This window comes from Polyodon spathula, chromosome 21 (genome assembly GCF_017654505.1).
Source record: "Polyodon spathula isolate WHYD16114869_AA chromosome 21, ASM1765450v1, whole genome shotgun sequence".
Taxonomy (NCBI): domain Eukaryota; kingdom Metazoa; phylum Chordata; class Actinopteri; order Acipenseriformes; family Polyodontidae; genus Polyodon; species Polyodon spathula.
This window is the reverse complement of record NC_054554.1, coordinates 27494330-27518653: the sequence shown is the minus strand read 5'-3', so window position 1 is coordinate 27518653 and position 24324 is coordinate 27494330. Positions and strand designations below refer to the sequence as shown.

Sequence of the window (24324 nt, the reverse complement as noted above, 5' to 3'; positions counted from 1 at the left end):
GGGCTGCTGCTCAGACTGCAGTAACAAGCCCTCCATTCCCCTACTCCTGTTAGCTGGCCCAGAGCTTTGGAGATACAGCCAGCGGTCTAAGGACAGTAGTGATGCGGACTGCCTCCTTCTCTTTCACCAAGGTCACATAAAAACATGTTCCGTTTACATGTTGGTTTGCTCTCTTAATTCATTAACTGGAAAATGGTGGTTAGAGCTAAAGGATTGGGAGCATGGCACTGTGGTCTAGTTAGAGCTGAGGGACTGGGAGATGGGCTGCGTGGCCTAGTGGTTACTGAGGGACTGGGATTTAGTGTGACCTTTTGAGTGGAACCAAGGGTTAGTTATGCATTGTAAGTGATTGAGATGTATTTCCAAGAATTGTTAGCAATAACAACTAGAAAAAGCAGAAGAGTAACCAGAAAACTAGCTTGCAGCTGGGCCCCTGACTGGAATCTTCTCAATTTTATCCGGGGGGGAAATCAATCTTTTAAAATAAATAAATAAATTAATCAATTTTGCATGCTGTGCATTTGGGCCACAACTGCAGTGCACATGTTCCATCAGGACAAGGAGAGAGGGGTGATGTCATGAGCACAGAATGTGAAAAAGCTCTTTTTTTTTTTCTTTGCAATGCATAAAATTCTTGCGGGGGCTATTTATTTTCTGGCTGTGGAACAGAGAAGCTGGCTGGTGTGTGAGCCAGCCCCTCCCCTGCTCCTTCCCGTCCCAACGCAGATCAGGCTGTCCGAAACGCACCAGAACATTCCCCTTTGCAGAGGCACAACAATGAGACTCTATCTACACAGAGCCTCGCTGGCAGTGCGGCTCCTATTTAGTAGGGCAGCCCCGGTACTGTGGGCTTATAAAAGCAAGCTGTCTGAGCGGGGCTGGGATTTGGAGAGATGTGTGCCTCGGGGGTAGCGGTGTGCCTCGGACCATCGCTGGTGTCCAGGGAGCTTGCTACTGGATAGAGGGCACTGCAATGCCCTGTAGAGCGCTGCTGTGCGCTACAGTCTAGCACATGGTGCAGAGGTAAGGGAATTTTTTAAAGCAATTTACAAAAACTGCAGCAATAGATTTGATGAACAGGAGAGTGTAGTCTGCATACTGCAGTTTAGCTGCACTATGATTGTATTGCGACTGCGGTACCAGGTTGATATCACTTTCGGACCTGTACTAACTTATTTATCAATCATACAGAGGTTTTGGAGCTGGAATTTTGGGGAGGGTAGAGTGTAAGATATTGTAAAAGATAAAATAGCTTCAAGGGGAAAAATAATCACAATGAAAGTAATTTACATTAGCAATAACTACAGCAGTAAACAGATGTAAAAAGAAAATTTCTTCAGGTCACAAAATGATGCTGTAGTTTGTCAGACTGTGTCTGGGTGAGGCTCAGTCCTGTACAGCATAGAGGTTGCAAAGCTCGTCTCTAGCACAACACCTGACTGGAGAGGATGCTTTATTCTCTCTCTAATCCAAAATAATACAGCCAAACAAACAAACATGTCATTTATTTATTGTTATAGTTTTATAACTAGGAATAAAAGCCTCTTGGAATGTCATGAATAGCTTCCTTCCCAGCTGTTGTACCCGTAGTTTTGAAAAAAAAACAAACGAGGCAAACTTTCCTCTGGAGCTGAAACTCGATAAATCTGTCAAGCCGAGGGCAAGGAAGGCCGTGTGAAGGAGAGAGATATGAGTCAGGAGCCCCAAGAGAAGGAGGGGGTCAGGTTGGATCAGGGGTCAGGGTGGGTCGGGGGGGGGGGGGGGGGGGGGGGGGGTCACTGTTTTCCACTTGGAGCAAACGTCTTCAAGGACTGCAGTTGTGTTCCTCTTCTTAGTCTGAGCACTAGAGAGCCGACACAGAGAGCTGCTTGTGGTTTTATTTATCAGACTCTTCCCTGAGGCTACACAGAGTTGCCCTGAGGGATCCCCTCACAGGTTCCAGTAGTTTAGTCAGATCCTAAGAAGAAAAAGCATTGCAAGGCTCAGAACTGTGGCCAAAATGAATGCAAGCTCAGCTTTTTTTCTATGACCGTTATAGTTAAAGTCAGGGGTCTAATCACAGTCCTGGAGGGCCATTCCGCTCCAGGTTTAACAAGTAAAATTAGACAATGAATTACTTTAGGGTTTGGATGGAGGTTTAATTGGTTGAAATAAACAATTTAAAGCTGGGTTGGAACAAAGACCAGGACTGGAATGACTAACTTTTCCCACCTCTAGTTTAAGTCATTGTCCATTCTTATGGTGCTCGCTAGGCCCAGTTTATGGTGAAGAAGCTGATAGGACTGAGACGGGATTGCACAGTGTGTTCCTCTCTCTGCAGGAGTTCGAGAACACAGAGGGAGAGGAGTACCAGGCCGAATTCTCCACCCTCGCCTCTTCCACGTCTCAGACCGGGCCCGAGGTTTATGTCCTGCCGCTCACTGAGGTGTCCCTTCCTGTCTCCAAGCAGCCTGGGAGATCAGGTAGGCACAGCTGCAGCTCAAGTGGATTAACAAGGGAAAGGGTTTGAACACTGGCCTGGACACCCATTGAATTGAGATGGCTTGGAGATCCAGCTTGCTTTGGTGTTGGGTTCTGATGGGGGCAGTGTGTGACAAACACATTATAGTAATCAAAGTATTCTAAAGTAAGACATACCTAGATCATGTAAGAATGATACAGGAAAATAGCCATATAGCTAAACTTCACAAGAAAATCTTTACTTTTTACATTCCAGCACTAAGGTTCTGGATTTTTAGGTTGTATGTTTTGCATGGTAACACTGTCTGCCTTTAAAATACAGACTTTAAACATATTGATTCATTTTCTCTTCTATACGCTTGAGCCACTTTCATTATATAACTTGTCTTTTTTTGTAACATATCACTTTCCTTCTACAGCACTTGTAAAGTGCATTCATATAAAAAAAATAGAGTCTGTTCCAGTGTGGAGCCTCCAAGCTTGGAATCCATGTGCAATACAGAATCTTGGCTCAGGTCAAGCCAGGCCATATTCCATTGCTGTCATTAGACACGACTGTGCTTTTATGTGTCTTGTTAAAGGGAGCTTTTGTCATATGGTAATAGGAAACAAAGCAGGTAACAGTCCGTGAAACAGAAAGTACAGCCATGCAAGAAGAATGCTATGGGTGTAATATCCATATCAAACTTCTAGTCCCTTTCTTTGCTGGGGGCATCGATGTATTGAAGGGTAATCCTGCCAGTGAGAAGCCTGTTGAACTTAGACATGACACTTTTTTTTGGATTGGGCAAATTGTACAGTAGACTTAAAAGACCCCATAATCGTTTGCAGACAGCATGAAGAATTTAGGGTCTGTTCAGTTGACCCAAAGGGCAACAGAACTAAAGGATCTCTCTTTTAAAATATTCTCGATAGGGCAGTTATCTATTCAGTTATACCAAGATATTTAAGGCTCTGAGTTGGGTAAACCCCAGCCATCATCTGTCTGAATATTTCTTGCATGTCTTTCCTGATCCTGGCGTGTATGGTGCTCCTTGTGCTGGATGGCAACCGCTTGATATTGCAAAGAAATAATCTTTTATTGCTCATGTTGATGCAAGCTGTTCAATCATTACCGTGACTGTAATACATTAACAAGACAGATGGGGGCTGAAGTAACCCCTGGATCTTAGCGTGTCTATCAAGTAAACCCTTGCATGTGTACCTCCATCACTGACTATTCACAAGAGAAGCCAGGCTGGCTACTGGATTTCAATGTCCTGGGTATTTGCTGATACCATATTGTGCCTGTTTTGGATCCAAAGCTGAGTAACACACATCCCTTCCTCTTATTAACAGTTGCCTATTATGACAGTGCTCTGTGGCAGAATCCATTTTATGGGCTGCCTTCTGGTTCTAATTCCAGCTAATAGTGGAATTCCAATACTCTCAGAATGAGAAAAAAAAGAAAGTTTTGTGTGTGAACCACCATTGGGGGATCCAGTTTTTTAATTCATTGCAAATGGTTTGGCTATTTAAGGGAAGTGTCCAAACCACCACCTTTTGGAGGTCCAAAAGGACCCAATATTCAATTTTTTGCAGCCCTAGCAATTCGTTATTGAGTCACTATGGCTGCTGTGGAGAATCCATATGTATTTTCTATGTGATTAGTCACTTCTTGATTTCATTTGCTGCTATAGATCACTGTAGTCACAGGTCACTGTAAACTTGCTGGCAATGCTTGAAACAAATCTCTGCTTTGCTTTGTTGGTGGACACAGGTATTAGGGAGGAATGGGGAATCGGTGGGCTTGAATATTTCTTGTTGTTCATCAAGTGCAGTGGTTGCTTGTTGACACGGTGTGATTCTAAACAAACTGCTCCCAACAGTGGGGAAGGGGGGCTGGGGGAGTGGAGTTGAGTTTGCTGCCTGGCTCAAAGGGCTTCTCCTGGGGAGGGGGGATGTTGTTGTGAAAGTCACACCCTGACCCAGCTGTGTTCTCACCATGACAGGAAAGACTTCCAACTCCACAGACTAAAAAAAAAAACGACAAAATAAACAGTAACATTTAGATAATTGCACAACGTTTTTGACGAGACACAAAGGCCTTTTTTGTAGAAATGTTTGGTACTGAATGCCTTGTGATTGAGCACTTGAAGTTAGCAGAGTCTGATACAGTGTGGTACAAAACCATTTAGCTTTCTGTAACAAAATGAAGAAATAGGTTGGATAGGTTTTTGTGCAACGCTATATTAAAATGGGTTGTCGTCTTAGTAGCACAGTAAGTGGTTTATGGTGCTATTTCTTACAACAAAACATCCCTGTAATAAATTAAACATTCCATTAGTAACAAAATAATGATGTAACCATTTAAATAGCCCCAGAGAGGCTGCAACAGCAGTATAAATATTTTTATGAATGCAATCTTCAACAGCTGTGCTGCTTCAATATCAGATGAACTTCGTGTACGAGGCTGTAGAGATATTATATAACATATAGTGGGCAGCTGCAGCATCACGAATTGATGTACGCCCTTGAGTCTGTCTTCTCCCTGTCTGATTTTTTATTAACTATTGCAAGTCCTCTGCTGTTCACCCAATTTAATGAATCAACTGCTTTGATCAAAAGGTACAGCCGTGATTGAAAGATGATGTTTCTTGTGTCTTCCGAGCTGGCACTGCTCTTGTATTAGCACAGTACATGTAGCACAGCGGCTCATAAACTGGCAGAGCTGGTATTGTGTGCAAATGAAATCTCCCGCAAACCTGCCAGTTGGGTGTAGGGTCACCAAGGACCACCCTAATTCAACCCAGGGAAGGTCTGTGAGGTATTCATTGTTCCTCATTGATTACTGTCTCTAATTCCACTGGGGGTGTTGGGTGTGAAAATCCTCTGAAAAGTCTGACCTTCAAAAAAATGTGTGCAGTCTTGAATAAGTCTTTCCCATTTAAAAAAATGTCATGATTTAATTTCTGCCCTAAATATTTATTAAAGAGTAAGCATTTGTAACAAGAGAAATCGTGGACATTGTAGGTGTAGTACTGTAATTAAATTAAGGCCATAGTAATAATATATACAGTATAGGCTGTGTTTGGCTATGTATTGTGCATTGGAATTACTGAAGTCTCTTATAAAAGGTATTGTACGGCCCTCAGCCCACACAGAAGACCAGAACACTGAAGCTTCTTTTACTTTCTCGCTATATTCCTGAGTCCTAGTGCAGCAACAACCTGCTTGAAGAATGCAAGGAGTGGGAGAGGAATCCAGTGTTGCATTTCAAAGAAGGACAACAACAACAACAAAAAAAACCACATGAAGTCTATGCTGCTGCTTCTTTCATTAGCTGCCAGTGCTGTAGCTGTGTGATTGAGAATAGGCCCAGTGTCTGTGAGTCAGTTCCCAGTACCGGGTAGCACAAGCATGCAAACAATGGGACCGTTTCTCTGCCTGGGTAGAGTGCGTGAGCGCGTGTGTGTGTGTTGGAATGACTGGACTCTGGAATAGTACAGAGGCGTTACATACCAGAATTATATCAGGAGGGGTTTTGGGATGGGGGGGAGCACATTACAGTGGGACCATTTCAGTCCACAATGTACCCCTTGTGTTGCAATTCATACACTATGCTAATCCTTCTGGTAAAAAAGGGTGATCTAAGAAGTCAAATGTAGTTTATGTTGTTGTCATTCTCTGGAGAGCCTTAAGAGTTTTGGAATACATGGAGCAAGAACACAGTCTATACAAGACGTGAGGAGAGAGCAATGCAAAGCTTCACTTAGTGTGGTTTAGGGGGACATATTATCTATTGTCGGGAGATGTGAAGGTCTCTGCTGAGGAATGTAACTTTACCTAATTCTGAATGCTCTGCAGACTTCAAATCATGAAAATCAAGCCGTTCTTTTGTTTAAGTGGAGGTCATCAGCAACCTTTCACCCTTTCCCACAGTTAGGAATTGGACTGCCTCCAGTGAATGCGAATGCTGGGTGATTGGTTAATATTATAAAACTGGGTATAGTGTGCTGGAAGTTCCGGACTTATTCTACAGGCTGTCGGGAGTATTATGTGATGAAGGCTAGCTTGTGGATCTGCTATCTTTAAGAGGAAACCTCTAGGGATTTGAGAGCTCTTGCTCTGTTGATTTTGCCTTCTTAAGGTTTTGTCAGCTATTTAACTGAAGAGCTGCAATGTGGAAGGTACCCTTTCCTTCAGGAACTGTCGTTAAGTTTATCTTTTTTAGTTCTTGTTAACGCTCTGTTTTGAAACGTTGTCACCTGCTTCCTTGACAACCACAGCTTTTCCTGGTTTCAGTTTCAGTTTCTGTATATGTCTTACTTAACAAACTGCTGATAACTGTAAGCTCCTGTTACTTACTGATTTGCATACTGAACCAACCAGGAGGAGAAAACTGGAACGCCAAGGACTTTCTGAAAGCTAGCTGATCCAAAAACGGAACCCAGTATGGACTGAAATACAGCGATATACTTCAAAAATCATCCCTGCATTTGATTTTTAAACATTGTTTTGTTGCTGCTGGCATGTCAGGAGGTGAAGGCAGTGTGCTCGGGCTCCTCTGACCCCCCCCTCTCTGTATGTGTTCCTCCACAGTCCAACTCCTCAAGTCCACTGACCTGGGCCGGCACAGCCTGCTCTACCTCAAAGAGATCGGACATGGCTGGTTCGGGAAGGTAAGAGATGCATTCATTACCAATATGAGCACTCACTTTCAAAGCTTAGAAATGTCCAATGCGTGTGTAATGCTTGACTACTGCAAGAGAGAAAAATCCCATGAATTTGTTGTTATTGCTAATGCATGGATTTAAAAAAAATGCAGACTCAGATATTGTGATCATGTTCAACTCAATGACATCACAGTTAATGTGAGGGGTAATATTATCCTTTTGCCCCCTTGCCACTCTTGCCTCTCTCTCAGGTCCTCCTGGGCGAGGTCAATGCGAGTCTCAGCACGACTCAGGTAGTGGTGAAGGAGCTGAAGGCGAGTGCCAGCGTGCAGGACCAGATGCAGTTCCTGGAAGAGGTGCAGCCTTACAGGTGAGAATCGCACAGGGAGAGGGAGACAAAGCAGAGTAGGGTCTGGATTCAGGACATGTGCGTGCGTGTGTGTGTAACTCAAGTATTATGAGCATGGTAAAACATAGATTTAACCGTTTCATGCATGAAATGTAATAAATATATTTTCCTTGACATTTCTTTCAATTTCTTTCCACTGCTTATATGGCATCCTCATATAAGTGTATCATCCATCTGCATCTTCCTCATGTCCCAATATAAAGACTAGATTTTTTTTTATCTGTTTCAAATGAGGTTGTCATGCATGAAAGGGTTAAAGCCCACATTTAAAAACTGGGAAATGCAGTGTATGGGAAAACTACAAAATTATTTTGTTAAATTCTTCTAAGGGTATTTAGGTATAGGTGTTATTCTCTGTATAGCTACATAGTGTTAATGAAAGTGTGCCCCTGTGCTGTGGGGGGGGGGGGCAGGGGGCAGGTATTACTGTCAATGTGTGGACAAAACTTGAGAAAATGTCCCCACAAAGATAGTAATGTCCCCATTTTGTAAAACACCATTTTAAGAACCTTTAGAGGATTCGTCTGAGAATTGTCGGGAGAGCTGGGGGGTCTAAAAAAAAAAAAAAAAGTCCCAAAATATTTAATTTGTTGTCGACTTTCATCCTGTGTGGAGTTTTGCCTGACTGGAGTTAGAAATAGTAAATAGAAATATAGTGAGAGTCAATGAGAAGTCCCCACAAATATAGGAATGCAAACATGTGTGTGTATGCTAATGCACCCCATTCCTGTCCACAGGTCCCTTCAGCACCCCCATGTCCTGCAGTGTCTGGCACAGTGCACAGAGGTCACTCCCTACCTGCTGGTCATGGAGTTCTGTCCACTGGTGAGTCCTAGGGGGAAGTAGGACTTAACCTGCTTCCGCTCTGCTTACTGTGGGGTTGTGGTACCCGAGACGCCCTGGTAACGTATTGACGTTTTTATTTATGCGATTGAATGTTTAGAATGCTTAAACCATGTGCTGAAACTAGGAATAAACAACACAAGAAATGTAAAAATGATCACCTTCAGTGCACTTTCAGGTTGCTTCTATTTTGGTGTTTATTATGAACATTTGTTAAGAAAATGGGTGGAAATCAACTAACCTATTTTATTTATTTATTTATTTATTTCAGGGTGATTTGAAAGGATACCTGCGAAGCTGTCGGGCTGCAGACTCGATGACCCCTGACCCCTTGACTCTCCAACGAATGGCATGTGAGATCGCCTCTGGCTTGCTGCACCTGCACAAATGCAACTTTGTCCACAGGTGAGCAAGGTTTACTGTCAGGGGTACGTTATCTTACCACCTTCCTGTTTACATTCCCATTGAAGTTAACCACATGATCAGCTGGCTCTCCCCTGGTCTCTCCCTGTAACAATATCCTGGTGCTGTCTGAGTGTGACTCATAGACTCCAGCATCAGTGATTTTGTTGCAGTGGGGGATCCAATAGCTCCAGACACCAGGAGCCGTTCCCTCTGCCCTTCATATGATCCACCACTCTGGATTCTGACCAGCATCTGCTTCTTTCAATAGCCTTTGGGGATTCCAGCATCCATGTGTGGGAGTAATGCATTAGCATGTGTTTTTGTGGATGATCCACAGCGCCATCTAGAGATCAGAGTGACCAGAATCTCAAACAGCTCACATGCCTCCTGAAAGCTCTCAAGTACAGTAGCAGTGTTGTTAGCTGGTTTTGTCCTGGGGGTGACAAATGTATTGCAGAATGGTTATTATCTATATGATACAATACAATATGATTTACAGCTATATAAACACTTTAAGTACTGGCCTGGGGATTAAAACAAAATAAATAAATGAAGCAGTCTCCCCTGGCCACTGTGCTTTAGCTACTATTAGCCAATTTAGATCGTAGATGTCTCACTAGAACAGTTTTGGCTTGACTGTCGCGCTCTCTCTATCAACACTCTCAGTGATCTAGCCTTGAGGAACTGTTTGCTGACTGCAGAAGTGACTGTGAAGATTGGAGACTATGGGCTCTCACATAACAAGTACAAGGTGAGCTTGTGAACGTTAAGCACTCAATCATAATTTCTGCAGTAAAGCTAATCATTGTTTATACTTGACTGTATGGAGAATATAATATAAAATATATAAAATATAAAATCTAATAAAAAAAATCGATATTCAACCAAAATTTCCACATTATATATATGTGTGGTGCGTGCGTGCGTGCGTGCGTGTGTGGGAGAGAGAGTTTGTAGAATGTTTTCAGTAATCTAGTATCCTATACCATGAATCAGCTTGACTCCAGTGTAAGGTACTTCAGATCGGCCCAGTTTCTGAGAAGGAAAGACTGAAGAATACTCACTGTGTGTATCTGCTCCTCAGGATGACTACTTTGTGACGGTGGATCAGGTGTGGTTGCCTCTGCGCTGGATCGCCCCGGAGCTCATCGACGAGGTCCACGGGAATCTGCTTGTAGTGGACCAGACCAAGCCCAGCAACATCTGGTAAGGGGAAGGGGAACGGAGGCAACGCAGTAACATACAGAGATATTCTGATTTGCATTTGACTTCGTAATAGTGACTCTGTGACCATGTAAAGGCCTCTATAAGTGCTTGGTTTATGTGGCAGGTCCCTTGGAGTGACGATCTGGGAGCTGTTTGAGTTGGGGAACCAGCCCTATCGGCACTATTCTGACAGACAGGTCCTCACCTATGCCGTCAAGGAACAGCAGTTGAAGCTGCCCAAACCTCTGCTCAAACTGCCCTTCTCAGAGCGCTGGTGAGGATTTATCTTTGTGCAATATTGTCCAATGTAGCAGATAGGAATGTAGCCAAATTGCAGTTATTGTGTAGCGAAGCAGCAATTAAAATTACACTCTGCAACGGTGTGGTTTTATTTACTCACCATTGACTGCAGGTTATATATGCCAGTGGGAAGCCTATAGAAAAGCCTGATGACAATTTGATATCTTTCCATGTGCTCTTTTCCTCCTATGATATTTATGCAGTAAAGTCTAGGTACCTTATGCCTCTTGCTGCTGAATAAAATAAGTATAAGTGCAACCAAGAGTATCTACACTGGTGTTTGGTTCACCAAAATATGTTTTACTTATTTTTGCAACATCAAGATTAAAAAGTTAAATCAACGTTTAGGTGCCGTGCACCTCCATCAGGATTTACAAAACTTTAGAAATGGATCCATTAGAAATGGATCACTAACAAGTCTGTCTCTCTATCCACTCCTCTCTCTCTCTCTCTCAGGTACGAGGTGCTACAGTTCTGCTGGCTGCAGCCGGACCAGCGGCCCACCGCAGAAGAGGTTCACCTCCTCCTGAGCTACCTGTGTGCCAAGGGTGCCAGCGAGGCGGAGGAGGACTTTGAGAAGCGTTGGAACTCCCTGCGGCCCAACAGCGGCAACAGCAGCACCCACAGTGCCAGTGCCTCTGTGGCCAAGCAGCCTCCCTCTTCCTCTTCCTCCTTCCCCCTGCTGGAGCACTTCTCAGGGGGTGATGGCTTCCACTCTGAGGCTGGGGACGACATCCTCACAGTCACAGAGACCAGCCGGGGCCTGAACTTCGAGTATAAGTGGGATCAAGCACGTCCAGAGCAGCACTATCCTTCCTCCTCAAGCAGTGGGACATTAGGGCACTCCCAGTACCAGGATATCTACTATGCTCCTGGGGGCAGGGTTAGTGGCAGTAGCTGCAGTGGGGGTCTCTCTCTGGGAGTCTCCCCTTCCTACTATGATTCCAAACCGTCGGGACTCCACACCCCGGGGATAGTGCCCATGCTGAGCGCTCACAGCCCCTCTGTCAGCAATGAATATTACATCCGTATGGAGGAGCCTAGCGAGTGCAACATTGATCTAGACTACACCATGTGCTCCTACAGCCCAGAGCTTGGCGGCAGCAATGGCAGCTTTATAGGTGGTGGGGGCGGTTCAGGAGACTGCGACAACTGCCCTAGTGAAGCCCAGCCTAATTCATATTGGTTGGAAGAGGCTTGCAAAGCCAGTGCCTACGATTCAGACACCAGTCCAGCTATCTCACTCACCATGGAGCCTCTCCTGGGCCAGATGTCTACCGCCAGCCCGGTGGAACCCTGGGAAAGCGAACAGTACTATTCCTACAAAGTGCAGGAGAAAGAGCAGGGTTACTACTACGATCAATCCTCATTGGACGGGGCTGACCACTACCTTTTGGAGGATTCCTCTGAGAATCATCGGGAGAGCTGGGGGTCTAGGAGTCTGCGTCAAGCACTTGGCGAGTTGGAGGACCCCCTTGGGGTCTCGCCATCCCTTGGTGGGCCCCAGCAGCTCTACAGAGACCCCTACATTGAAGGAAGCAGGCCAGCCCTTAGCAAGAGGTCAGCTGGAGAGTGTTACTATGACATGACAGGGTCCCTTCGCAAAAACGTGCCTGGGTCAAACATGGTATGTGTCGACATGGAGGAAGAAGATTCAGGGCTCTTCATAGGACGCCGAGACAGTGATCTGGAAGAGGTGGACATGTTTGTAGAGAAAGAAGCCTTGGTTCAGGCTAACCACTGGACATCCAACAGCTCTGCCAACAATAACAGCCTGAGCAAGCGGTCCGGAAACAATATCCAGGATGGCTATGCCAATTTTAATTTTACAATGCCTTCAGCAGGGTTTGAAGAATCCTGGCGTGTCTTCAAGTCGAAGGAGAACCTGACATATCCCGCCTCCCAATCCTTTCCCTACCTGGAAGCTGCTACATGCACAGAAGGAGGTAGAATTCCCCTGACCAATGAACACAAACTCTTCCCATCAAGCGAGTGCAATAGTTATACATACCCATGCCATGAGGAAGAGGAGAGGATGTCCCCTCCTGAGGAGCACAACACTTATCAAGAGCATGGATTTGTGGATCCTCTTTTGGGATCTGTGGTTAGGAGCTATTCCCTCAATGATTATATCAAACAGAAACAAACTGTGGGGCTCAAAAAGGAAAATGGAGAAAGCTCACCCTCCACAACTTTAGGGGGCGCTGTGTCAAGCAATGTGGTGCCTGAGACAGAGCTGAACCCTGATCTTGTTAGCTTGGGAAAAGCAGGAACCCCTGTGGACAAAACAGAGCAGTCCATGAATACTGTTGTTGGCAGAAAGTCCTCTGAAAAGGAGGAAGAGAATGAAGACTGTTGTCTGTCAGAACTGAAACATCCAGCCCAAAACAGCATGAGGTCTGTCCAATCAGAAGGACTCACACCGGAAATGGCTCAGAGTACCCAGTCAGAACTGGACTCAGAAACCAGTCGGACCGCGGAGAGCGGAATGGATAAGGGTTGCTCCAGCATCAGCTTGGTGGAGATTGATGACTGCAGTGATGATGACATCACAGATGTCACCTCAGGCGTCTTTACAAATTTCCCTATGGATTATGTGGGAGATGCCCCCCCAGCTGTCAAGTCCCTACAGAAGCAGGCGGGGACCCCGGACTCCATAGAGTCCCTAGATCTGCCTTCCACCAGCAGCTTCTGTGAGTCGTTCAGCCCCTCCACCTTCCACCCCTCCAGCCAGCCCAAAGCAATAGACAGCGGCTATGACACGGAGAATTACGAGTCGCCTGAGTTTGTACTGAAGGAGCCTCACGATTCACGGGACCCTGAGGGATTTGTACAGCCCCTGGAGAAGCCTTCTGTTAGTGAAGTTCCAGGGCTAGAGGAGACAGAGACAGAAGTTGGGGCAGAGGTGTGCCCCGGAGTGCCGCTTTCAACATCTCACAGTACAGAGCTGGGTGGGTTGAATGAGAAAAACCCCTACAGGGACTCTGCCTATTTTTCAGATTATGATGCAGAGAACGAGAAGTACTCCCGGGATGAAGGGGACAAGTTTCCAGAGAAACTGGATGATGACATTATTGTCCCAGAGCCCGGAAAAGAAGGTCCCATAGCTGACCCGGCTAGCCTGAAAGTGGAGGAAAAGGAACCACAGCAACAAAAACAACAACAGGAGAACCATGTGGATGAGAAAGATCAGTTGCAGAACGATAATTCAGGCAGACAGTTTGATGAACAGAATCAGAGGCAAGATATTGAGGATGGTGGTGAGATTTTAGCCACTCCAGAGGTCCTGGAAGCAGAGTTTGCTACTGCTCATTCAACTCCTACTCCTTCAAGTCTGACTCCTCCTGAGATAGAGGATGAAGGTCTGGAGTTGGAGCCAGAACTCTGCAGAGATGAGCAGTATTCCGAAATCTGCACCTCTTCAATTCCCGAGGAAGCAGCTCAGCCAGAGCATCCTGGTATCCCTGATGAAGTGCAGGAACCTGGCAGCTTGGAGGGTCCTTTGGTTGAGACTTCAGGCTCTGCAATGGGGGGAGGAGCATCTAAAAACAAAACTGAGACCAGCGACTGCAGAGAGGAAGGGGATGGGGGGGAGCCTGCAGAAGACACAACATCTACGGGTATTCCCATAGCGGACGATAGCCCTCAGCAACCCCACAGCAACTGTCCTGATGTGGAAAGCCGGGGAAAGGAGGACCCAGGAGAGGCTTCAGAGTGCCAGATGGGCAGGGTGTCCCTGGCTGATGGAGAGGAGGCAGATGAGGAGGACAGGGACTCGGAGGACAGTGAGGAGTCGGACGAGGAGCTCCGCTGCTACAACATCCAGGAGCAGAGCGAGGAGAGCGAGGAGGAGCTCCCCGCAGTGTCCATCGTGGTCAGCGACAGCAGTGAGGCGCACAACCTGCGCAGCCTCCTCAAGATGCCCAGCCTGCTCTCCCAGTCCTTCTGTGAAGAACTCGACCGAAAGAAGAAAGCCGTCTCCTTCTTCGACGACGTCACCGTCTACCTCTTCGACCAGGTCAGTGCTTACCGCTTATTTATTTGATTGAATCTGTTTACTGTACACATGTTAGTCTCAGGATCCATTTATAAAACATCTATACATTTGCTAATAGAGGATGTTAATGATTATTAATAGCAGTTTTATACACATTAAGTGTAACGCTCCAAATAGCTAAAAAATGTTAGTATTGTTTGTAACTGACAAATATTGTTTATAGCAATCTTTATATCACATTTATAAATGCATTATTGTTTTAGTATAAATTCCATTGCTTCTTTATTTCTCTAGCTAATGACTTAGTGTTCTGAGAATTCATCCCGATTTTTACTAAGGAGGATTGCCGCTTAGTTAGTTTAGTACTTTAGCTATTGTAGTGCAGGGTTTTGTTTAGCCTTGAGCTGTTTCAGTGCTGTGTTCTCATTCCAGGAGAGCCCCACGCGGGAGCTAGGAGACCACAGTTTCCCTCAGGGGGAAGAGTCCAGTGGGCAGAGCTCTGAGACAGGAGAGACACGCCCCCAGGAAAGGGTCAGAACCTCGGACGACTCATCTGATGGGAATGTCTCTGAAGAGAGTAAGACTGAGAAACTGTTTAACTCAATGCAGATAGACTGTCATATAGACTGCTAGATAGAATGAAATAGAGATACGTCTGCTAGTAGCCTCTGCTGCCACAATGTAATTACAATGCAATTCACTGAAGTCGTAATGTCTTGATAGCTTACCTAGTTTTGGTCTGCATTAAACTACTGTTATAGAATGCAAAAAAATTGCCATAATATCACATTTTGTTTAATCTATGTAATGTAAACATTGATAGGCGAATGAGATGCATGGCTTGGTTTTTATTTGACTTTAGGTAGACAGCCTAATCTCAGTGCAGTCCCCTCACAGAACAATCTGTAACCCTAACCCTAACTCTACTTTCCGTTCTTCAGTCCCCTCACAGAACAGTCTCTGCTACTCTGTGTGTTTTGAAGTGACATGAAAGAGACATTGCTGGGATGAATGAAAATGGTAACCGAGGCCCGTTCTCTCTTTCTCTCTCTCTCCAGGCGGAGGGTTCGAGTGGGATGATGACTTTCCCCTGATGCCGGTCTCTTCCTCTCCGATGTCCTCGCTGGGACCGTCCCCCATGAACCCCCCCGTGGCCCCTAGCCTCTCCCCCATAGCCCCAGAGTCGAAGCAGGGCCCCGCAGTGCAGTACTCCCGCTTCACCGTGTCTCCGTCCAGCGTCTCCCGCTTCTCAATAACGCACGTCTCCAACTCTGACGTCGACTCTGTGGGAGGTGAGAACTGCACTCTTGAACTTATCAGAAGGCTGGTGCGGAATCGCTGATTACAGTAGAAGCATAGAAGCCTGATTATTCAGTCTCACGAACAAGCCCGTGGTAATCTGTCACAATGTGTGCTATGCTGTTTCCCATGCTCATACAATGCATCTACTGTGCCTTTCCATTGGAAATCATGAGACTATAGTGTTTTTCAATAGTACTGTAGTTTTTTTTTTTTTAACCATATTTCTTTTTTGGTTTACAACTCCTATGATTTAACAGGCTTTCTTATGCTTTGCTATAGTTTTATATTGGTATACCATAACAAGCATTACTTTTATGAGGGGGAGACACCAATGAAGGTATAAGAAAATGTAAACCTTTGTCAAAAAAATGAATTGAAACTAATCCTGAATCTCTAAAAGATTGTTGCAGTAATTGGGTCTTGTTTGTGTTTCAGGGAGCAGTGAAGATGGAGAGAGGGAGTGAGAGAGCCAGTGCAAGAAGGGAGGAGGGAGGGAGAGAGAGAGATGGAGAGGAAGGAGAGAGTGTCCCAGGCCTGGCAGCATTGGCCTCTTTTTGCACAGACTGGGCCTTGCATTGGGGGGCTCCAGCTGGGACCCCTGCCCTGATGAAACCTGAGCTGCCATCCCAGGACAGTGCCTCTTAACGCCAGCGGAAACAGACGCTTACAGCCCCCACTGCCCTGTTGGAGGGGTGGGTGTGGATGTACACGATGATAATATATATATATATATATATATATATATATATATATATATATATATATATATATATATAACTTATATGCAGATTATAACTTACATGTTGCAGAACCTTCAAGCTCAACGTCATTTGTAACGGAACTGCCATTTTACAAAAGAAAAGTGAAAACAGACTGCTGCTGGAGATTTTCAACATGCCCGTTCTGCGTCAGGCCTGACCATCTGTGAGCACCCAGATAGCCTCCCGTCTCAAAGGTTTTCAAAGAGAAGGAAGGGGTGAGGGGTTGTGGGACTGGATATATACTTCCTTACCAAACTAATAGTTACTGGTGGGACGAAGTAAAGGGGTGTCCTGGTTCACTGATATCTCTCTCAAAGAATAGCGTTTATGAAACAAGGGAAGAAAACTAGAAGCAGTATTGGGGTTTATTATTATTGGACATTGTAGTGTCACGGATAGTGATACAGTATGAAAACGTACTTGCCAATGCATTTGCCAAAATACTTACAGAGCTTGTATGTTTTTTGTAATTAGGCGGACTGTGGTATTTTTTGGTAGTGCTGTACACCTTCTCGTCCAGGAACTATGTGCTGTATGCTTCTCCTTTTTTGTTTCATTCCAGTTGTCTGAGTTCAGGTTCCTATCATATGCATTGCTAACGTTGATTGTATGGAATACGTATTACGTGGCTATATCAATGCAGGGAAATTTAGCTTGCAAATAAAATCAGGATTTAGGAATTAGAGTTGTAGAAAATAGTCCATGCTGGCATATCACAAAAGTATGATAAATGCATAATAATGAAACTGAAATTGAAGTCTTGCAATCTCCAGTGCTGGAAACAGGACACCTACGTCGGCTGGGGGAAAAAAAAAAGGAAATCCTAATATTATGCCAAAATCACCTACCCTTTAATTGATTTTTTTTTTTTATTTTATTTTTTACATTTTAGAAGTATTGCAATTCCTTGAAGGGAATTGCATTTAAGCATTTTTTTTTAAAAGGGAAAGAGAATTCCAAATCCCAACTGCCACTAAATGTGACCCGTCTTGTTGTGAGAATGCCACGTTGGCAGCTGAATATTTATCCCACACACAGTGTTCAGTGTTTCCGTATGCCTTTCATCAATTTCATATTCTGTAATAGTCTAGGAGAGGAGCTCAGCTACAGTCTGTACTATTTTTGTAAGAAAGTAAAGAGAAAAAAAAAAAAAGTTTTAAATTTAACAAAGATAAAATATCATATTATTATTATTAGAAGTTAAATGTTGCCAAAGAGATGTAACACATTTATGTGGCGTCCTGGTCTTAATTTGTAGCTTTTAGATATTTTATTGTGTAAGGTTATTAAACGAAACATAAGAAAATGTTGTCTTCGGTGTTTAGTTTAGCTAGTCGTGTAATGGGAACTCTTGTGTCACATGATGGGGGAAGCCCCATGATCTACAACAGAGCCGCCTGTTATTCTTTCATACCTGGAAGACTTCATTGAGTTGACTGAGGCACAGTTTCAGTGCTGGAGGTTGGTTTTTAAAGCTAAAGGATGTGAATTGAAATGCATACACAGGTGCATGCATCACATGTATAGTGATAGTTTCCCACTAGATTGCCTTGATTGCTGCCCCACCTGTTTCATTTATAAAATGTGTTGTTGCAGAAAACTGTTGTACAGGGTGGGGAAAAAGTCATGCCCCAGAGAATAAAATAAAGCCAGTCTGTTCAGGTAATGAGCTTAATGGTGCATTGAATGGGATCATGATCTACCAACAACCACAATTTATTACAGCCAGAAACCTGCCCATCCCTGATCTACACCCATGATTATTAGAATAAAATGTGATTATTTAGTGTGTATGGAAGCACACTGTCAGGTTTACTTTACTAGTATTTTTGCGTGACCTCTGTCATGTGACAATGGAGTATTTACTTACTTATTTGCAAAAAACTGTTAAACTGGCTCGAGGTGACATTATCAACTGGACTGTACAGAACAGATGGCTACCTAACTTTTTAAATGCTATCTGCATGAAAAGCGAGTCTTTCGATCCCAAGCTCGCCACCCCCCCAGTACAGTACCGGTGTGTTCATTTAAGAAACAGGTTCACTACTGCCCTCTCCTTTCCCAGTGCTTACTCCCATACAGAGCATGTGTCAAACATTGTTGGTCGAATAAAAGCATTTTTAAAATATCTTAAAATTCAATCTCTGTGACCTATGTACTTCCATTTCTTTAGGTCTTACTTTTTTTGCAGACTGGATCATTGGTTTTGTTGGTCTAAGGCTGGTGCTGTTTTTAACAACAGTCTTGCTAGTCAGAATTCGATCTAGAATGTCTGTGGACAGTTGATTTCTTACGTCTGTTTTTTTTTCATCTGAGAAAAAAACTTGTTCTAATTTTTGCAGTACTGTGTGGCAAAGCCAACATATTAATGGCAAACTTGGCAAGTGTAGGAAAGCGTGTCTCTGCTAGGTGTAGACGAGAGTGCAATTTTGTGCCAGTTTTCGTCAGCCGCCAAATCCCAATTAAGATCCGTCAAGTCACTCACTTGGTACTGCATACATTCCATTTCTAGGCTATCCAGCATATTTCCAAGAACAATCTGAGCTACTCAAGCTAGCAAAGCCAGAGCATGGAGGACAGAGCCCAGCCATGCAGGTGTCCGCCCAAGCTTACTAGGCGCCTGGCCAGTAGGGTCCGCTGCGGTCCCTTCCGGTTTTGCCTCCCTAACCCTGACTGCTATTTTGAGTATTTGAAGACCCCCACCCCCATCTCCCATCTCCCATCTGTCCAGGTGGCGGCACTCAGGAGTCCCATTGTTGGAGCATCACTTTTTAAACCACTGCTGACTAAAGACTGTACCAGTCTGTTTACAGCAAGCATATTCCTCAAAGGTTGGTAGAGTTTTTAATTTTTTTTTTATTTCCCATAATTTACATGACACAACAGTGACATTTGCTGTATGCACACTCAGTGACAAAACAAGAAGGTTAGCACAATACAATGAAAACAGTTATAGTAATAAACATTGTCTATATAAATAAGTAAATACAGTCATGCTGGATTACCAATGCACTTCCTGTGGCTTTTTTTTTTTTCTTTTAAACTTGTATTTCTTTCTCTATAATTATAATTCTTTCTCTCTTTCACATAGAATATATATAATTTGTTTTGTTTTGTTTCAGAACAATGAGAACAGTAAAAATGAAGGCACAATGCATGCCTCCTCCTGATGACATCTCCATTTAAGAGAGAGGTCCTTTCACTGAAGCCTGGAATTCAGGCCATAGAAAGATGACACAAAACACTTATCAACAAAAAAACATTTAACAAAGATATACATATATATATATATATATATATATATATATATATATATATATATATATATATATACATATATATACCAAGCATCAAAAGAAACTTATCACCAAGTATATAAATGATGGACATTGATGAAATGTTTTTGGTTTCTTTTTAATCACTTGATCATTCATCCTTGATCATGATACGCTTGAGTGACTGAAGCATATGCACTTAATCACTTAATTAGTGAGAAAGTTGATTGGACACTGGATATGGAGCACTATGGTTCGCTGTCTTGGGTGCTCAAAGCCAGCAAACCTGGCGAGAGAGTATAACAGACACATTCTGTCAATGACATGCCACGAACCTGCCCAAGATCGACAGATCATTTTGCAGCATCTTTGTGATGTTAGTTGTTAATCAGCACAATAAAAAGTCACTGCACCTGCTCTAAAACAGAGACCTTTTCGATCACATCTAGTGAATAGTATCAAATGTAAGTGATACGTTTCTTTTGATGCTCAAATATAAGACATAATATTCTTTTGATGCTCTCTCTCTCTCTCTCTCTCTCTCTCTCTCTCTCTCTCTCTCTCTCTCTCTCTCTCTCCTCTCTCTCTCTCTATATATATATATATATATATATATATATATATATATATATATATATATATATATATATATATATATATATATATATATATATATATATAGAGAGAGAGCAAGCACCAGGCTCATCAAGTGCATCTAATACCAGCTTGCAAGATCAATTCCTTGTCTTTGGTGCCTCCTGGTGTTTACATTATGTTACTACACTTTTATGCCTGTCTCATTGTCCAACTCGCATTTATTTTAATGATCTAAACCTAAATACTGCCGCCCATTGACTTTATTAACATTAATATTTATTTATTATTATTAACATTTATTAACATAACTGTGAACAATAAAGTTCAGGGTGGCAGCATGAAACGCAGCACCATGTAGATTAAAATAGAACCCTAGGGTCACTTTGGTGATTGCAGTGAGAATTCCATCCCTGGAGTCATAGGTATGGTATGTACATCCTGATCAATGGAGTCACTATGAGCCATTTATTTAAAGGATTACAGCACAGTCTACAGTAAATAAGACACTCTGAACAGGACCGCTCTTATTATTAACAGTCGTGTTTAACAATGAAAACGTGAGGTTCAAATAGCATGTATGCAAATAAAAGGCCCTCTGTGGTTTGTTCCAGATGCTATTGCTCATTGCTTATAAACCAGGACTAAGGTGCAGTGGGTTAAAACACAGCTTTCTTTGGGATACCTTTGCTTGGTGGACCTGCATTTTCAAGCCTGGAACCTTTTTTCGAATACTTACAACAAAATACAGTTTCCTGGTATATTTACATAAATGTGTCAACGTAATTGAAAATGACAATGCTTGCAGTTTCACATGCTTGAATGTTTTACGTTTTGGATCAAAGTACGCTTTTATTTTTAAATTTGGAAACCAATACAAAGCGTCAACTCAAAACTGCCCTTAGTCGTTAGTAAACCACCTAGCAATGAACCAAACTTTAAAACCCAGGTCCTGTCAGTACTCACAATTCAGGGGTCCCTCCTGCCCATCCCTGTAAGGAGGACCCTGTCTTGGGGAGGGCAGGATACTGTATGGTCTTCACGATTCCATTCCAGGAAGACTCGGATTGGCTGAATTCTTCCCATTCTGGGATCCTGCTACATACCTGCTGTGGCTTTGAGAAAATCAGGAGGAGTGGGGGTAAGGGGGGCAATTGCCCTCCTTTTTGAGGCCCTCATACTCCCTGGGGTAAATGGGGGTAAAGCTGAACAGTTCACCTTGACAGAAGACCAACAGCTTATTACCAGGATTCACTAGGAGTGAGGCAGCCATACTTAGTGATGGCTGCATGAAAATTGAATCTGTACAGACAATCTCCATATAAAAAACACCCAAAGGCAGAAAAATCAAACAAACAAGCTATCAGAGCCCTGCTGATTTCATTGCTTAGACATATTTACAGCTGTAAGTAGCATATTGCAAGCAAGACAGTTAAGCATACAGCAATGAAGCATGGCCCGTTTTGGAACAGTGTTCTAATGATACCATATGCTCTCTGTCTCAGAACATTCAGGCTTGACAGGGAGCAATGAGAATGGTACAGGAGTGAGTCTAGCAGCCCCTCTCCCTCCTCTTCCTCGTGTTGCTAGGGTGTGCAGGATGGGTAGCTGGGCAGTGTGGTAGGGGGGGGCTAGGGCACTTTCCAGGGCTGGACGGGCAGACTGGTGGATAACCTGTTCAGATCTGTCGTCAGTGATGGTTGGTTTTAGTTGGATGTCCGTAAATTGATTTCTGTGGAGAGAGAGAGAGAGAGAGAGAGAGAGAGAGAGAGAGAGAGAGAGAGAGAGAGAGAGAGAGAGAGAGAGAGAGAGAGAGACCACAAACTTAGTGTTTACAGGCTACTTGCCAACTGCTGTACCATAGAAGTAGAAATGTTGCCGCTTAGGTGGCAGGGGTTTTGTGTGAATAAAAAACACGTGCCAATATGTTTGGTGGTTAGCGGTCAAGACCATATCAATATGTAAGCCAAATCATTCAGGTTGGTGTTGGTCTACAGCAGGGATGGGGTCATAACCAAGCCTTTAAAAATCATTCTCACCACACCCATCATTAGCACAACTGTTTTCACATAAGTGTCTTATCATTTGCTGCAGGTTGATTCATAGTCCTGATTTTGTTTTAACTTCAAGGTGAAAACTGACCACAAACTAAAAATGGGCTCGTGAGGTTGTCTTTATACTAGCAAGAAACTTTAAAGCATTAGTTATTGCCCCCTTTACTGGTTTCAAAAGAGATTTCTATATGGAACATGCCACCTAGTGGTTACACATAGTAACAACTTTTTTGTTGATCAAAGCCAGATTCAAGTTTAGGGGGCTGGTGAAAAAATGTCCCTGGAGTAAAAGGTTGTGCTTATGGCATCTTTGGCACGCAGTATGTGGCAGAGTACATTAAAATATACAATTTGTGTTTGTAGTGGTCTGGGAATGCCTATCAATCCAAAGTGGCTCCTGATTATGTGAATGGGCAAAACACACAGGGCAACCAGCACAAGACAAATCAAAAACCTCAGACAAACCCATGATTGGAGGCCAGCGTTAGTGAATAGGCAAGTCATGTGACTGAAGCAGTTAAGTGATGGAACATAGAAGCAACCAATCACAGAGGTTAATACATTAATGCAGAATGGACCCGGAAGCACCAAAGCAGAGAATTTGAGGGCCCGTGGATCAACAGGTGAATCCAAAATGCAAAACAGGATACTTGAGGGAATGAATGAAAGGGAAGGGAACATGCAGCACACAACAGCAGTCAGAAGAGCCAGGAATGAGAGAGGGGCCCCCTGCCAAACCCCCAGGCCAGAGTGGGAGCAAGAGAGCGAGCGGGCGGGTGAGTGGGATCACTTTATTGGTGTGCCAATGGAAGCTGAAAACTTACTAAATTCTTAGACAGCAGTCTCAGAAGCGGGCGACTTCGCTACGAGAACTGAAAGGGAAGCAAAATTCGTTTGGTTTGAACTTATGTGCCAGTTACTCCAGGTTGACAAAACAAAACACAAACACACAGACCCATGGTTAGAACTAGTCCTGGATTCATTAGGCAGGCCCACGATTAGTGCTGTGTAACGAGCCGTTGAAATGAGAGCAATCTCAAGGGCAAGGTGCTGATGAGACGCTGAAGCCCCAGCGCTAGCTGGACTGGGGTTCCTCATGTGGAATAAGATACCATTACCTCTTAAAATGATTATTTATTCAAAACCATAATCATTTTAAAGAAACTAATACCCCCTTCCCACTCCCCCAATACAATGGCAGAGACACCTTCAACAAGAAGTTGACCAGTCTATTCAGGTTTCATTGAAATATGATCAGCATGAATGTCATATTTTCACATACACAAAATCCAAGAATACACTGTATCCACAGGGTATTACAGGTATTCAGAATGGACTGAAAACATGTTATTAGTTTGTGTCTTGGACTATTTAGGCCTTTCTTTGTATTAGTACACTATTGCACTTGAAGGGAAAGTAATGAGACTCCTGTTCTATAGCAGTTTCACCCATTTCAGGTTTTACTGCAAGCTTGATCATCAGCTACACTGTAGAGAGAAAAGCTCATGTCTTATTAAACTCCCAGTAAAACCAGGAATGGAATGGGAGTCTTGTTTCCATCCCTGCTATTGACAGGTACTGTGCCTCTGCTAAACCAAGAGTTTTACTTATTTATTTAGTTAAATGCCTTGCTTATATTTTAGAACTTGTGTAAATGTTTGGGATGTGAACTATCTCTGCCGTTTGACACAACAAAGACAAGCAAAGAAACTTGGGGATAATATATTGTACAGTAGTGAGTGTTATTGCCAGGGCAAATTACTGGCAAATATAAAGAATAAATAAATCACAAAACAAAGGATATGCAAAACAACCATTTGCTGTTTTATTAATAGTAGTAGCTTTTTTACTTTTCTGCTAGTGCCACCTTGAGCTTGAATATTGCAATTGCACTATAGTCTTTACAACCCAGTTCAAAAGTCCACGCAGAGCTGTCTCCCGTCACCTTGATGTGCAACCCCCAACTTCCCAGCCAGTGATTCCATTCTGCTTTCCACAGACAGCGTTTACCAAAGTGCTGTCAATGCAATATCAATGCAATTGATTTGCTCCTTTCAAAAAGA

At 43.5% G+C, this 24324-nt stretch overlaps 2 protein-coding genes across 15 annotated transcripts in view; one reads left to right on the top strand and one right to left on the bottom strand.

Annotated features, from left to right (window-relative positions):
- The window catches only part of LOC121296151 (serine/threonine-protein kinase LMTK1-like), a 39630-nt gene extending 20280 nt beyond the window's left edge, over positions 1–19350 (top strand). For 3 of the 4 annotated variants that reach the window (XM_041221402.1, XM_041221404.1, XM_041221405.1), the window contains exons 3-14: positions 2321–2462; positions 7042–7121; positions 7367–7485; positions 8262–8349; positions 8639–8772; positions 9439–9523; positions 9857–9978; positions 10103–10252; positions 10735–14296; positions 14708–14852; positions 15334–15567; positions 16013–19350. In XM_041221402.1, coding sequence (XP_041077336.1) covers positions 2321–2462; positions 7042–7121; positions 7367–7485; positions 8262–8349; positions 8639–8772; positions 9439–9523; positions 9857–9978; positions 10103–10252; positions 10735–14296; positions 14708–14852; positions 15334–15567; positions 16013–16041 — 4890 coding nt within the window. In that variant the 3' untranslated portion in view covers positions 16042–19350. The remainder of the gene's footprint in view (positions 1–2320; positions 2463–7041; positions 7122–7366; positions 7486–8261; positions 8350–8638; positions 8773–9438; positions 9524–9856; positions 9979–10102; positions 10253–10734; positions 14297–14707; positions 14853–15333; positions 15568–16012) is intronic. The other variant, XM_041221403.1, reaches the window with a different exon arrangement.
- Positions 19351–20286: 936 nt separating this feature from the next.
- LOC121296290 (brain-specific angiogenesis inhibitor 1-associated protein 2-like) overlaps positions 20287–24324 on the bottom strand; it is a 48361-nt gene continuing 44323 nt past the window's right edge. For 9 of the 11 annotated variants that reach the window (XM_041221659.1, XM_041221660.1, XM_041221663.1 and 6 more), the window contains one exon: positions 20287–21939. In XM_041221659.1, coding sequence (XP_041077593.1) covers positions 21684–21939 — 256 coding nt within the window. In that variant the 3' untranslated portion in view covers positions 20287–21683. Of the gene's footprint in view, positions 21940–23085; positions 23134–24324 lie in introns of all 11 variants that reach the window. The other 2 variants (XM_041221669.1, XM_041221671.1) reach the window with 1 other exon arrangement.